This window comes from Microcebus murinus, chromosome 6 (assembly GCF_040939455.1).
Source record: "Microcebus murinus isolate Inina chromosome 6, M.murinus_Inina_mat1.0, whole genome shotgun sequence".
NCBI lineage: Eukaryota > Metazoa > Chordata > Mammalia > Primates > Cheirogaleidae > Microcebus > Microcebus murinus.
In genome coordinates, this window is record NC_134109.1 from 94,702,241 (window position 1) to 94,719,305 (window position 17,065).

The window sequence follows — 17,065 nt, forward strand, 5'->3', positions numbered from 1 at the left end:
AAAGATTGGCTTTCTCTATTTACTAAAAAAGACAAAAACTTCCTTGCCATATTGGCAAGTTCCTTTTCAAGTTTCAAGGACTGTTGATTTGTAACATTTAAAATATGGGCCAGGCGTGGTGGCTCACGCCTGTAATCCTAGCACTTTGGGAGGCCGAGGCGGGCGGATTGCTCAAGGTCAGCAGTTCGAAACCAGCCTGAGCGAGACCCCGTCTCTACCAAAAAAAATAGAAATAAATTAATTGACCAACTAAAAAATATATATATATATATACCAAAAAAAAAAAAAAAAAATTAGCCGGGCATGGTGGCGCATGCCTGTAGTCCCAGCTACTCGGGAGGCTGAGGCAGTAGGATCGCTGAGCCCCGGAGATTGAGGTTGCTGTGAGCCAGGCTGACGCCACGGCACTCACTCTAGCCTGGGCAATAAAGTGAGACTCTGTCTCAAAAAAAAAAAAAAAAAAAAAATGAATGACAGTTAAAGGAAAGACAATTATTAAAATGTTGGTTGTTAAAGTTTTTGTTTATACACTACAGCTATAAAGTACAATGGCAATAAAAAGTTCTTATTTACTAACCACATCCTGATTAACTTGCTTACCATGACTGCACTCATCTAGTTGTAGTTATACTAAATAGATTGTAAAGATTCACTTAAAGTCAGGAACATAGCTAAGGGCATCTCTGCTTATAAAATGACATTATGCTAGTAAAATAAATAGGTGACTCTAAAAGATCAACTGTAAAATATAATGTAGATCTAATTTTTATTCAACAGATTTAAAATATACTGAAGTCCCCTGGAGAGAACCCCTGAGAACCTGCAAGAGGCCAGACTAATAGTAATCATCACCCCCACCCAGCAGGAAGCAGCCAGATAAGTCAATGCCCCTACTTAATGATTTGGGCCTATAGGATAGAGAGTGGGAAATGTTAGGTAGATAGTTAGATCTCCAGCTCTTCTTGGGACAAGAGATCCTTGCTTTGGCGCTGTCTCAAGCAATTGCTCCACCTAGGAAGAAGGATAAGGGAAGGCCTTCCATTTTGGTGTTACCATACCCTTAATCCTGTCCTGAGCAACTGCTACACCTGTGGAAGGAGGGACGGTTTTATCAATCTGGAATTCCTCAGCCCAGGCATGACAGTATTCAGAAAGTGACCTTGAGTAGCCTAAGAGTAATTATTATGCCATTAGCTTGAATCTGCATTGTGATTCAACCCCCAGGTGAGCTTTCCATCTGGAATAGGGAGCTCATATGTGCAGATGGAATTTAGAGGATACCTGTTGATCATTTGGTAACATCCCACATCTCCCGAGAGCCCTCCCCCGGACTGGGGCATGAGACAGACTTACACCTGCTAAAACCTGTTTCAGTTCTTGTTGCTTCTGACCTTGATGGTATGCATGTTCTACAGAAGCTGGGATACTTCAGCATGGAATTAAACACACACATGCGCACGCACACCCCTACTGTAGGAGCCATAGAAACTGAAGGAAAACCCAGGGGAAGGTAGAGAAGTTGCAAGTCTGGCTTCTGGCTTACACCAAAAAGATAAGCCACCAGACAAATGATAACCTGTGTGAACTACAAAATAGCTGCACTTCAATTCTGTCCTCCACATCTTGCACAAGAATCTCTCTTCTGGCCTGCCCTAACCAGAAATACACAAATTAAGGGAATTTTGGGAAATTCATTCAGCTTAGCCAAGTTGACATATTACAAAGCTACCACAAACAATATAGCATTGACATATAGAAAGCGAAAACTTCCAGTAATGCAAGAATTTCAAAACCATAATCATGGTGGAAGATTTGAATATACTTTTTTCAGAATTTGATAGGTGAACTGTGGTAGGCAGAACTGTAAGATTGTCCCCAAGTGTCCTACCCCCTGGCATATGCACTCTCTATAATCCGCTCCCCTTGAGTGTGAGCCAGATTTGTGACTATGATGTGATAGCACACCTATGGTTATGTTGCATTTTATGACATAAGAGATTTTATAGATGTAATAAAGGCCCCTAATCAGTTGACTTTGAGTTGATATAAGGGAAATTATCCTGGATGGGCATGACCTAATTAGGGAAGCCCTTGAAATGGACCAGGGCCCTTCCTAAAATAAGAGTCTGGGAGTCTGAAAAGGCCTCTCAAGGGGACCACATGACAAAGTCCTGAGAGCAGCTCCCAACTAATAGCTAGCGGCACAACGGAGACCTTACTCTTTCAACCACAAGGAAATGATTTTTTTCCAAAAACCTAAGGGTGCTTAGAAATAGGTCTTTGTGTGGTTGAACCTCCAGATGAGGACACAGCTGACCAACACCTTGATTTTAACCTGTGAGATCCTGAGCAGAGGAACCATCTACACAGTGCCAGACTACTGGGCCATGGAATCTGTGACAAAATAAATTTGTATTGTCAAAAACTAGGTTTTATATAATGGTAGGTTTGTGGTAATTTGTTATGTGACATGGAAAACTAATGCACTAAGTACAATGACGTGACACAGATTTGAATAAGCATTCATCTTGATTATTTGAATATATAACTCTGTGCAATGCAAATGTATCCTTTAAAAGTTTGCAGAGCGTTAAAAAACTTAATCATATATGAGGCCATAATAATATTGCAATACATTCTAAAAAGTTAAAATCTCAGAGAATAGAATCTCTGAATATTCTGCATTAAAGCTAGATATTAATAAAACTTTCTTTGATATTATACTTAAAAATCATACTGCCAAGTAACGATTTGGTCTAAGAGAAATGAAAACAGAAATTATAGGCTTTCTAAAGCATTCCCTTAATGACTTCTACAATAAAGAATACAAATAAATTAATCAAGCAGTAAACTTCAAGAAAGAATAAAAACAATAAAAGAAATAAAAATAAATCAAGAGAAATGTATTAAGAATAATCAAAAATTAGTTGATTTTAAATAAAACAAAACTGTAATTAGCAAATAAAATTAAGGCACAGTTTTTCAAAAATAACAATAAAAATGATACGCTTCTGGCAATTAAGACCAAGGAGAAAAAAGAGCAAAACATAAATAGATAATGTTTTAAATGAGGAAGGATGCTTTATTACATCTGTATCAATAATTTTGAAATTCTAGATTAAATAGAACAATTTCCAGGAAATCAAAAATGACTAAAATTTACTTAAGACCTATGGACAATACTAGCTATAGTAGATATTAAAACATTCTCAAAGATCTATTATCTAAAGAGGAGCTTGGCTTATATTCATATATAGAGAGAGCCCATCAACTTTTATGGAACAGATAATTTTGGGGTTATTTAAATGTTCCATAGGATAGGAAAATACATAAATCTTTCCAGTACATTTGTTCATGGCTAACATTAATATGATATCAAAGTCTGACAAACACAAATTATTCTTTTATAGTTTTGCTTGTGAATATCCAAGGAAAAAAATTTAAAATAAATATTGAAAAATTAAAGCTAGCAGCATATGTATATGTATATCATGACCAAGTAGGGGCCTTTTCAGGAATGCAAGGCTGGTTCAACAATGGAACACTTCAAAAATAACATAATTTATTAATGACATAAAGGAAAACAGAAGTTTTTGAAATGAATACTTCTCATTAAATACTCAAAAGACATTTGATACAATCCAACATCCATTCCTGTTTAAGAAATAATATTTCTTAGTTATTATTAGTAACAACAAAATCCTTAATGATAATAAGAAATATAAAACTTAATAATTGAGGCATTATCTTTAAATTCAGGAACAATACAAGGATGCTTGTTTTCATTATTATGATTCAATATTTTTGTAATGGTTTTAGCAAATTCAATAAGACAAGAAGAAGAAATAAGAAAAAATAGAAGTATTAAAATGGAAGACATGAAATGATGATTATTTATAGTTCATATTATATTCCACCTCAAAAATCTAAGATAACCAAACCAGTTAAGGCTTTTTAATGTTGGAATTAACAGAAATAACATTCAAATTGGCTTTACAAATATGAAATATTATTAGTTTACATAATTGCAAGTCCGGAAGTGAAGTGGGCCTCGGGGTTAGTAGATTCAGGAACTCAGTGGTGTCATCAACAATGCAGGTATTTGCTGTCTCCATGCCCTACTGGGCTCTGTCACCAAGTTTATTGGATGGCTAGTCCTCTCCTCTCCCTTGCCTAGCCAATATTAAAGGATGACTGTCTTTAATAGCTACATGCTTCCTTGCTCATGTCCAGTGGATGACAGAGAACTGAGTTTTTGTGACTTTCACAGAAGTGAGGAACTCCTTTCCAAAACCCCAAAAAGCCTTTTCTAAAATCTCATTGGCCCCAAATTAACTCACATTATTATTCCCAAACCTGGCATAGTTTTAAGGGAGGGAAATTTATTCTGATAGACTTAGATTAATTTGTGTTTACCGTTAGACTCAAGAATGGTCAGTCTTCTACCCAAAGCCCATAGTAGCACAGAAAAAAATGTGGATCTCCAAATGCAAATCTGTTACTATTAGAAATAGAGTTTAATAGATGCTAAGGAAGCAACTGACATTGTTCACTACAATATCAAGTAGAAACCTATTTTAAACTATAAGAAAGTTCATTAGGGTGGGCAGATATAAGATATACACACAGAAATAAAGAATTTCACTTATTATGATCAGTTATAAAATAGAATAAAAAAATCATCCTGACTTCAAAAATAAACACAAATAAATATCAAATGCCTAGAAGTAAGCTTAACAAGAAATTGTGACCCAGTGGAGAAAACAAGGTACCTTGAAAACATAAAGAAGACTAGCATAAATAGAGAGTTGGGCTATATTTCGGATTGTGATAATTTAATATTGTAATTTTATCCATAAAGTTAATGTCTTTTCGCTAATTCTAGTTGGCAGGAGATGAAACTTTAAAAATGATTCTAAATTTCCTCTAGCTAATAAACGTTTGAAAATAATAATGAGAGGAGATCTACTTTATAGAAAGACATTTAAAAATATAACAGCAGAGGAGTGATTAAAATCGCAATTTTACTTCTGGGAACTTTTTATATTAATATATGAGAGACATAATTCAAATCAAATAATGTTGAACAATTTGTCAAAATATTTGGGAAAAAAATATTAGAGTCCTACCTTATATTATACATCAAAATATAGTCTAAAAATTAAAGATTTAAATGTAAAATATAAAACCATAAACACACTAGAATAAAATATATGACAGGTTAATATTCCTGTAATTTGAGGAGAGAATAGGTCTTTGTTAGCATAAATACAAAAGTTAGAAACCATAGAGAAAAAGGTTTACAGAATTAGTTACATAAAAATGTTCTAAACTTCTATATGACAGCCAAATACCATTATCATAGGTTAAAAAATAAACAATTAGCTGGAAACTGGTGTTCTATGTTTAATGGATAAAAAATGTTTATCTTGATACCATAAAGAGCTAAACCAAATTAATAAGTAAACAAGTGAACATTACAGATGAAAAATGGGCAGAATACATAAATATAAAACTTAGAAGAAAAACAAATAGCTAAAACATGCATAATGCTCAACTTCACTGTTAACTAAAGAAATATATAATAAAACAATGTTATCTTTTATGGGAAAAGATTGGAAAGATTTACATTACCCAATATTAAAGAGAATGGGAGAAACAGGCATTTTAAAACACTTTAAATATGCATACTCTTTGATGAGTAATTCAACTTCAGGAAGTTATGCTAAGAGACAGAGATTAGTATATACCTAAGGATGCTCATTGCAATGTTGTTTTAGTTGCAGTGAATAGGAAACAACCAGTTGTCTATCTAAAGGAGTTTGTTTAAATTATGATACATTTACAAGGGTCATGTCATTAAAAAGATATATTATACATTGACATAGAAAGGTGTCATTAAAAAGATATATTATATAGTAATTAAAAAGATATACATTGACATAGAAAGGTGAACAGAACATTTTAAGTGGAAAAAAACTTGAATCTAGTAAATGTAGCATAACCCCACTTTTAGGGGGGAAAAAAGAACAAATATCTATACATAGATCTACTGAAAAAATTCTGCAGGGATATATTCTAACCAGTTAACAGTGGTGATCTCTGAGGGCAGGGATTATGAGAAATTTTAAATTTTAATTTAAATACTTAAGATTTTTTTCATAGTTTAATATGGTTTTAGACTCAAGGGGATGACTTTATTTCTTCCTCAAATGGAAAAGAAAGAGAGTAGAGGAGATAGATGAAATGGTAATTTGAAGTGAACAACTTTGAAGGAATGTTTTACAGCAGAAGGGAGACCTGAGCTTGTTTTAGCTCCTGGGAAAAAGCCAGTATTGGAAAGAGAGGGGAATGTTGATTGGCCAACGTCCCAGAGGGGCTGGAGCAGAATATCAACATGGAGCTAACTTTAGGAAGAAGAAGGGAAGGAATGGAAGACAGCATAAATAGAACTAAGGCAAGTTTTTGAGAAGTAGAGACACAAAGGGAATTATAGCCAATAATCCCTGTTTGTTATCCCAGTGGATTGGGAGAAAAGCTAACCAGCTGAGTAGGATGGATAGGACTGTGAGCTGGAAGGCATACAAGAGGCCTATGGCTGCTGCCATATAGAGTGAAATAGGGGTTGGGATCCGAATCATCACGTATGCTTGTGAGATACCTGGGCTCCATCCCAGATCTAGGGCATCAGATTCTCCGAGGGCGGGTGATTCTAATGCATACTAAAATCTAGAACCTTTGAAATCAAAGCGTAACTAAGGATACAGAGCCACAGCTGATGCTGTCTCACAACCATGTGCAATAGGGTCAATAACTATATGATATACATTTTTATATGATTTTCTTCAGCAGCCTGGGAAGAGAATATCTGAGAAAAATAGATGGCCAAGCATACCCAGGGTTGGGCTTTGGCAATGTGGGTGTGGAAGAAAGTCACAAAGGTCAGCGGAACGTGAGATGCTGGTAAGTGCATCATTAGCCTGGGCAGTCCCCAAGCAAGAGCAGGGTGGAGAGGGAGGGAGAGGGACCGGAACTTAGGAGGAGGATGTCAAGCAAATCTGGGAAAGTCCGCAAGTGGGTGAAATGTGAGGACTGGAAGTCAGTGAGATGAGTCTCCATATTAAAGATTCTGAAAGAGGAGCAGCCCTGGGTGGTGACGTAGTCCCAACGGTGGCCCTGCAAAGGGACTTCTGAACTAGAGTGGAGTTAAAGGCGGCCACAGCACATGAGGCCAGAGGGAGAGGTGGTCACCCTTTGGAACACAAGCTTCTGTCCTGGGATGCCATGAGTGCAAGCAAAGATGGTCACTCAAGGCAAAACCAGATAGACAGAGAAGTGACTGCTGGTGAGCAGAAAATACCAGGAGGGACTGAGTCAGCGGGAATTAAAAGAGCTGCTTAGGCCAGGAAATTCAACATGGCGGTGCATCCAGCAGAGCACAGTGTTAGAGCTATTGACAGCAAATTGAGGCAAATGTAGAATGACCTCTCAGATGTGCTTGTGGTGATAGCTGGAATTTTGGTTCGGTACCTTGCTCACTATCTTACTATATCGTGTACTTTTTGGAAGTCTTTGTCATTTAGATTATGAATTCCTTAATAGTAGACATCTATCTTTCTCATTTTTAAATTCCCACTACTGAATGCTGTGCCTGACATATGGTAAATACGCAATGAAAGATTTTTCTGGATGAAAGAATGAAAGAAATGAAGCAGCCCCACGCTTCCAATGAGAACTTTGGAGAAAAGGTATCTGTACACAGGCCTCCTCCTGGGTAGAAGAAGAGAGGGATGCTATTTGTTGCTTACCTTCTTGGGATGCTTTTGAACATTTTGTTTGGTGGCTGTCTGGGGAATATGAGTGAACTATGATTGATGAGGAGCAATTTGTGGTGCTGGAGGTGGGAAGCATGACTGTCACTTAAAGAATAAAAGAAATAATGAAGATGTCATCTTCCTCTACCTAAGCATGAAATGTTCAGTGTCTCAAGCTTAGTCTCTGCTCTCTTCAAGCTCTCTCCCAGGGAACCTCCTCTTTACCCCTGGCTCCAGTTATCACCTCTGTGAGCACACAGACATTCCCTTTGTCTCTGGACCCATGTCATCTCTCAGAAGCCTCTGAGGCTCAACTTTGCATGAGCAGAATTAGTGATCTTCCATTACAATCTTCCAGGGTTTCTCTCCCAGGCTTGGTACCACCTTCCCCAGAAAGCCAGAAAGCCAGGAACCCAAGAATCAGCCTTGATGACTCCCCTTTGCCCATCTCCCATATCTAATCCACCAAGTCCTTCCAATTTGAAGATATAAAAGACCTCTTGAATTCTTCCATGTCTGCATTGTCAAAGCTACCACCCAGTCCTGGGATTCTGTAATATCCCAGAACGAATCTACCTATATCTACGCCAGGCCCCTGCCAATCTCCTCTCCACCACATGGCTAGGATGATCTTCTCAAAACTCAAATCTGATGGTGTCATATTCCTGTTTAAAGCACCTAGATGACTCATGGTGCTTTCAGCCTGAAACACTACTTACGAGGAAGCTCTGTATGGTCAGATCTCCTGCCCACGGCTCTGGGCTCATTTTGCATGTTGTTTTTCTCACTCTCTCTGGGGCTCACCCACAGTGGGTTTCTCTCATTCTTTGACAGTCACCGTGCTGTCCTGCGCCCCTCCCCACCCCCTAACCTTCACCAAGGCCTTTGTATGTGCACATCCGTCCCCTTCTCAGCTCAGATATGATGTCCTTGGAGAAGCCATTAGCTAGCTCTCTGACAAGGTGAAATCCCTTTGTATATTTGTGCATATAAATATGGCCCCCGTCTTCATAGCATACATCTCAGTTGTGATTTTATTTTTGTGCATGTGGGATTATTTCACTTATGTCTGTGTCCCTCACTAGACTGTAGGCTCTGTGAAGGGCAAGAACGCCGTGTGCTTTTGCTAAGTGCAGTGCTTGGCGCATAATGAGTGTGCAATAAATAGTTGTTAGATGAGCGAATGAAGAGAGCAGAGAACACTCTTGTGTGTTGTTGTTATTAATAGCTGTAGTCACTGTAATAAAGTCCTGTTTCTCTGGTCCATCCACTGGGACTTGGAAGTAATGTAATCACAGGTAACTCTTTCAGGCAATGGTCTCCATGATAATTTAACCAAGAGTTAAGGCCAAAATGCTGGGGTTTTGTCCTAGTTCTGCAATCCTGCGGCCTTGGGCAAGTTATAACTTCTTTAAGTCTAAATTCTAAATTTCACCTGCAGATTAGGTGTCTGCAGATTAGGTGTCACCTTCTGCCCTTGCCCAGCTGTTTTCTCCACATCCTCTCCTCCCTTCCTTCCCACCTGCCTCCTCAGCTGGAAATGACTGAGGGCCTCCTGCAAAGGAAGGGGAGGGCCTGAAACAGATCTGGCTTCTCCGTGGGAGGACTGAGAGGAAGCACACCACGTGGGGTGGGTACCGTGGGTGCCTTGGTATTCAGAACCTAATGCTGTATTCTATTTCTTCAGACAAACCAGTTTTGAAACACAAGGCTTGAAAATCTGGCAGGACAAGAAGCTAGTCCCAAACACAGTGTGTGGCATGCAAGCATGTTAATTCATCAAATTTAAACACAACCTAGGTCGCTAGCCTAGGTCGCTAGGTGCCTGGGTTAGGTGTATTGATCCCCCTCTTTGTTTAACTGGGACGATGTGTACCCAGGTTGATCTCTTTCTAGCTCAGTTATGGTCATGCAGTATAGAATTTCAAGCTGCTATTGTTTATTTTCTATGTGTTTTGCCTAAATATTTTATGGTTAATGATGGGGATTAACTTGTTTTTCAAACTGGAACCCTTCTTCAGAAGAAACTAAAGAAGTTGACTCCTCTGTCTAACCAACTTTTGGATCCCAAACTATTCTCAGCAGACAAAGTCCAGTTTCAGTAGCCAGGAGGTGGCCCCATCCTGTCCTACAGACTTGCAGTGTGCAGCTTGCAGTTGGCCTCTCCGTGTGTTAATTTCTCCATCTCTAGAATGGTCATCGTGGTTCCTACCAATCTCGAAGTGGTGTCATGAAGTCACTGAACTGATACTGGAAGAAAACAAGAGTGATTCATCTTGTAAGACAATAAACCTATATTTTCTTCAAATTCTCCAGTGTGCATAAAAACCTTCTCCCCAAAACAATGTTTACACTGGATGCATCTATACCTGATATGACAATACCAAACTACACCCCAACCACCCACTTCCGAATAGGGAAAACAAAAAAATCAGAAGCCTGCAATTGTGTAACATGTAAATCTCTTTTGGACGAAGGCCCATCACTGTGGTTTGGCAACACAACCAGCACATCTCTTTTCTCATCTCTTGGGGGAAAAAAAAAAAAAACAGAGAAAAAATACCTTGAGAATAAAGGTAATGATTAATCTATCAGGCACAACAAAAAGGATCGTTTGGGGGATTTCAGGTTCTAACTCGCGAATTCCAACAAATAGCAGGGAACAGAGAACGACAGTTCCACCAGGAGAGGATTAAGTCACAGCCTCTAATTGGCACAGCATTTGTACAGTCAGAGAACCTCACCAGACATCTCCAGGAATCCGTGAGCAGTTGTCAAAACTTCCATTTTCTCGCGCGTGTGAAGGTGGGGACCAGAACAGGCAGGTGTTTGTGGGGACAGCCGTCATCCGACAAGCCTCACGATGCAGCCTGAGGAAGGAGAGAAGGGGAAAAGCTTGAAGCAGAGACTGGCCTTGAAGAAGACCTTAGCGAAAGAAACACTGGCCGAGTTCTTGGGCACGTACATCATGGTTGTAAGTATTTCCTAATTCCCTCAATTCTGATCCAATAATGCCTCCCTCGTTGCCAAACTGGCGGCGTCGGGTTTTGTTTTGGTTTGTTTTAACTTAGCTATCAGATTCATCTCTTCCAGGAAGCAAAAAGTTACTAGAGGCTGTTTGGCTACTCGGTGGCCATAATATTAGGTGTTCATTTACTCATTGCATTTATCCGCAAAAGTGGACGGGGATGGAAGAGGGGGAGTGAAGTGCTTTCTTCATTTCAGATGTCCGCTCAGACTCTCAAATGGCTTTATGATTTAAAAATTAGTCATTGTTTCCACTGATGAATTGATCGTACCCTGCTAGCTTCCCCCAAGCACTGGGGAAACTCTGTTATCTGAAATAAGCACGAACAGTCAATAAATACAGATGGTAAGAAACCGCTCGTTAGGATAAGTGTTTGGCAAAGCTGGTGTTGTCAGATCACTTGACTTTTAACAAATTAGAAATTGCATTAGGTAGAAGTAAGGTACTATGCAACAGTCCAGCGTTGGTTTTGTATCATTTTTTTCCCCCTCTTTAATGCAAGGTAATCTCTAAAGATCTTTCATTAGACAGTTACAAGAACCTTCTTGATATAAATGAGGGACTGATTCTAAGAACCTCTCAAGGATTTGTCCAGTTATTTATTCAGCTATTAACAAGAGACTAGGAAGTTTACTTAAGTGGCACAGGCTCTAGGCTTTATCCTGCTGCATGTTCTAGCATTCTCTACATCCTGCGGCCAGACCATTTGTGAATAGCTACAGGTATTTTATTTGTGAATAGAAAATTACTGTCATGTGGAGACTGATTTCAACTTTTTTTTATATATTTTAAAAAAAATACCTGTTCAAAGATTCCCTACCTCAGGTGTAAATAAATTTATTTTTCTTAAGGTTATAGAGAATTGCCCATAAACTTTATACATTAAAAGTTCTTTGCATAGGATAAATATCTAATAGTTTAGAAGAATAAGTTTAGCATTTGTCGGCTAAGCTAAGATTGAGAAACAAATGTGAACTCAAAAAATTGAACTAGTGTAACACAAAGAAAGAGTCAAAAATTTTCTGGTCTCTGAGAGATTCTTCGTACCCAGTTCATTCAGGTATTTTCAGGGAGTCATGGACAGGCCTGAGACCCTTATGTTACTTGACAGTCTGGCCCCAAAGAGGAGAGAGCACTTGTCACCACAGACTGATTTCAGCCTCACGGTGACATGTGGCACAGAAAAGTGAAGCCGATTCAGTTACAATTCTCAGTGCTCCGCAGAAAACAAAGAGAAGGAAGTGGATTGAACATCCTTCTTTGGCAACTGAACATTTTAAGACCCTCTTTATTTCTTAATGAGAACCTGTTTCATAATCCCGTACTTTCTGAACTGAGAAGGTAAAAGTTGCTTTCTGGCATTCACTATTCCGCTTGTGCAACTAGTAGGGTGTCTTCCCCAGTATTCAAGGTTGGGGATAAAGAAATCCTATCTTCATATTGTATGTTAAATATTTAAACTTTGTATCTTTGGGGTAGAGCTAATCATTTCCTGAAAGAATTAATTTCTATTTACACTGTACATTTATTTTCTAAAGTGAACTATGATGAAATCTGTAATTGTGATTATAATCTTCAGTCTTGTTGAGGCTTATGGGGATGTGTAAGCAAGAAGTTTTTGCATGAACACAGTATTTTTTTTTGACCAATAAATTTACATGATTTTGCTCAAAGGTTATAGAAAGTAATTGCTTCTGCTTTATTGGAAAATGTGCATTTTGCCTTGCTTTTTTCTTGTAGAAAGCTTTACATATTGATACGACATGGGGAAAGGGAACATTTAAAACATGGTGAAGGATATATGCAGGACTCACCGGTTGTTTAAATTTTTAAGGTTGGTTTTACCCTTGACCTTGGGAGTCTGGTGCCATTCCCTGCCCCACTAAAAGCTGCTCTTAGAGGAAGCATCTCAAACTCGTTCACACTATGGTATAAAGGACTGATAAGGTCTACTGCTAGCATTAAGGGAGGAAAGAGTCCATGAAAAATTCTTTGTAAACTACATGAAAACCAACAATAATTAAGTCCTAACCCAAAGAACTAGCTGTAATTTGAGAAATACAGTCCTTTGCAATGCATCTTCCCTACCACAGAGAAAAGGTTGCAAAGCATTGAGCTGCAAAGATAGGGAACATGTGTTAAGTACCTAACATATGTTAGGTTATTTGTGTACATTTGTTTAATCCTTATGGTAACTGCATTAGGAAGGCTTTATTTTCACCCATAAATAGCCAGAGAAAATGAGGCCTCAAAGAGATGAAGTAACTAGCCCAAACCAGAAAAGCATCGAACTGAGGTTGTTTCTAATTCTAGAGCCTATGCTTTTTATACCACTTCCCATGCATTGCTGGAATCCCCCTGGGAATGTCCTTGGGAAATGCGGAATCAGACCCCCTCTGCTTCAACATGTCCATAGACTGGAGCCGTGAGTTTGCTGTTATTTGCTCGTGGGCACACGAGTGTAACCGGTGGGCGTACTGAGGAACCAGACTGTTAGCTCTACCCTGGAGCCAGGGTCTTTGCTTTCTCTGAAGCACAAAAGACTGCTCAATGCAGGTGGACAGGTGTGAGGCAAGCTTAGCAAACAGGAGACTGTGGAGCCCCCTTCACCTGTGATTGGGGCCTGGGGACGTCCAGCTGCAGAAGGTGCACCAGCACAGAGACCGCCCCCAGCACAACTCCGGCTGTCCACCTTCTTCCTGCAGCGTCACCTGACTGCATTGTTAGCCTCAAGGGCAATGATTTTAACATCCTGGGTGAGTCCCAGTTTAAATGAGATAACAATTCATAGTATTTTTGTGAGAATTAAATACACATGACATGTGCAGTTCCTGACGTAGGAAATGCTCATTAAATGCTAGCTCCCTTTGCCCCTTGGAGCCTGTTCCCTCTTCTGCTTGAGAGCCTGTCTAGCATTTGAAAAGAGCTGCTCTGTCTCCTCCTGGGTGCCCTGCAGGTGAGTGCTGCACAAACACAAACAGGACCCCACAAAGGGGTCTTGCATTGAAATCTCTACCTTGTGCTGAACTTCCCAGAGTCTCTATTTATTTCAGCCCATTGCTTACAGGGACTATGTTTGCTCCTACTGTTCTATATGTTCTCCTCTCTCTTCAGACCTTTCAGGATGCTATGACACCTAGCTCATCTTACTCACGATGCTCAGGGGAATCGCCCAGCAAGCAGCCACATCCCCCCTCCCCCCCAAGTGGAATGACGCCCTCCCGGGGCAGGACTTCTGAGTAGGTAGCATCTCCTCTATGTCGTAGGGAAGACCCTAAATTCTTTCTCACCCTGCTAGGCTTCCATATTAGAGATCTTCCTTTTGGCACCTCTGAGAGTGAAAAAAAAAATGCAACTACTTCTGCAAAAAGTAGCACCCTTGATGTGTGCCCTGAAGGGGAACAGAAAGGAGCTCTCCTGGAACCCAGAATACAGAGGTTGTGGAGTGGGCCGAGCAGGAGGGGAAAGGAAGGATGGGGCAGGTCAGCTGCAGGTGAGACACCAGGTGGTGTTTCCTACTTCCTGTGGGGATCACAGGGTTCTTCATTCCATTGAAGACGGATCCTCAGTCAGATATGGGGGAACCCTCAGTCAGATATGTCAGCTATAGAAATCTCAGGGCTTTAAGATGGTTATTACAAAGTGTGTTCAGAACTTGGGGCATGACTATTCCATCTTAGAGAGCTTTTGAAACAAAAGAATATATGGTCAGCATTTGGAGTGAAATCAGAAAGTTCTTAAAATAAGCCAGATTAAAGGAGACATTTGCTTTGCTTTGTGGGGCATAATCCAGGACAACTTTGCTCTATCATGTTATTTAGAATCCCAGATACTGATAAAGGAGCTCTGGGGTACGGATGGGCATACGCCACTGGTCCCTGTCATTGGTGGAGAAGTTGGGGCACAGGCTGACACAGTCCTGTGTCCTCGGAGCCCAGTTGCCTTGTGCTGGGCACACACAACGCCTTTGGGTTTCTACTGTGCTCTTGCTCCAAGGAGCACAGAATGTTTGCTCATCCAGATTCTTATTTTTGTTCATATGTTTCCTGGAAGAGAGAAAGAAAGGAAGGCAATTCCACTTTGCCAGGTGGGGAAGCAGGTGTAATGTAATTAAGAGCCCCACCCACGGTCATCAGCCCTTGAATACAAGAGCTGGGCTTGATGTCTTGATTCCAATCATTCCCAACATACTATCATTTGATAAGAATTAGCTCCTTTCATGTGAAAGCCCAAGAGAATGTGACTAATTTTATAGCCTAAAATACATTCAACATTAGAGGTGTCAAAAGATGATTATATAGAACAGAAATAATCGTGGTAGGGACATTTTATAGAAGATCTGCTAGCAGATTTTTTTGAACCTCTTCACCAAAAGAGGTAAATACATTTAATCCTCTTGTAACATCAGGCTTCTGAGATGCTTTAGCCGTGTATTCATGGCTGCAATAAACACACTGACCATGCGCCACATTTTTCTTCTAGTACTTCTATTTTCTAGATTCTCAAGACTACCCTTTTGGCTCAGTGAAAAGGACCTGTAAAGGAGTGGGTTTCAAGAGATCCCATAACTCCTCTCTCTTGTTTTCTGGCTCAGCAGTCCCCTGCCCTTTCTGTTTTCTCCCTGCTTGGTTCTCCTAGATTACTGCCTTGCAAAGCCATCTGCCTCTCCAAGCCTAGGGTGCTCAGGACTGAGAGTCACACAGAGATAGAGCTCTCAGTTTTCCAGCAGTTGATGGGTCAGAAGCCTTTGCTGTCGGCAGTGCCCTGGCTGATTCTGGCCACAAATGGTTTGTCTGTTGGAGCTGGGGAGGGATCTACCGTCCTCACACAGTGACTTTGGAATAAAGCGGTCTCTGTCGTCTGACCCTCACATCTTTCAGATGAGGGAACAGAGACTCACCGTCTCACAGAATTGTATCCGATGCTCTTTCCGTCACAGCAGAACATCAGAGAGAACTTCAACACTCAATCCTACCTGCCTCTTGCTATGATTTATGTCCAATACTTAGTCCTTCATGGACTTGTGCTCCTGTACTGGAGTGTTCTGACCCGTTAGGAAAGTCCAAGGCTCTAAATCTGAACATGCATAAGAGCTAAACACTGAGGGTTCTACGTGGCTTCTTGCCTGATACCCTCATCTGGGTGCAAAGAAGTCTTACTGAAAAGCTTAAAGACCTGAGGCTCCCTCCCATCAAACATATCACAGGGACAAGAGAGGGCAAAGGGGTTGCATTGATTGAGCCTACTCTCCATCCTAGATGCTCTCTAACCCTTAAAAAACATCCCATCAGGTAAGAGTATTGTTCTCATTGTACAGGTGAGGAAATAAAGGCTCAGTACGGTTAAGTGACTTACTCACAAGCAAGTGTGTGGCAGAGCTGGAATTAGAATCAAATCTCTTTGGTTTCTCTTCCCCATGCTAAAGTTAACATTCTCAAGTTATGCTTTTGAACTTTTCCTACAGTCTCCTGTAACAATACATGTTATTGTTTTGTATGTTTTGAAAATTTACACACATGGCTTCATAGCTTGCATACCTTCTACAACTTGGGATTTTCGCTCACAGATACATTCGGAGGTTTACCTGCTTGGGAACATGTACATTTTAACTGCTGTATAGAATGGCTGGTTTCTACATCCATCTCCCTCTTGAACTGTTATGTTGATTGCTGTTGTTCACAATTACCAACACTGCTGCAGTGAACACTTTCGCACATGCCTCCTAGCACATGTGCTCAAGAGTTTCTCTTCAGAATATACCTAGAAGTTGGCCTGGTGGTCCTAGGGTATGGGCATCTTCAACTTTATGTGTATTGTAAATTGCTCTCTGAAGTGGTTTTGAATTCGTACTATCAGTAGCAACATAGCTTTGTACTATCAGTAGCAACAGAGTTTCCATTCTCCACATACTCAACCTTGATATTATCCAACTTTTATATTTTTGCTCATTTTACAGATAGAAAATAGAATTGCACTAGTAATTTTAGTCAATTCCAGTGTGGTGCTCATCTTTTCATGTGTATGAAACTTTAGCTTACTTATTCTATGACTTGCTTGCTCATAGCCTCTGTACATTTCTCTTTGGGATATTTTGCTTTTTCACAACAGTTGTAGGATATTGGTATTTGTTTTCAATCCAGACACCAAGGATATTTTTTGTTTTCTTATTAAGGTTTAATATTTTGCTTTTCATATTTGTGTCTTTAAATCATTAGAATTTATT

The 17,065-nt window shown here is 39.8% G+C and overlaps 1 protein-coding gene across 2 annotated transcripts in view; it reads left to right on the forward strand.

Annotated features, from left to right (window-relative positions):
* The first annotated feature begins 10,428 nt into the window (after positions 1-10,428).
* AQP9 (aquaporin 9) overlaps positions 10,429-17,065 on the forward strand; it is a 40,343-nt gene continuing 33,706 nt past the window's right edge. For both annotated transcript variants that reach the window (XM_012783036.2, XM_020286051.2), the window contains exon 1: positions 10,429-10,788. In XM_012783036.2, coding sequence (XP_012638490.2) covers positions 10,678-10,788 — 111 coding nt within the window. In that variant the 5' untranslated portion in view covers positions 10,429-10,677. The remainder of the gene's footprint in view (positions 10,789-17,065) is intronic.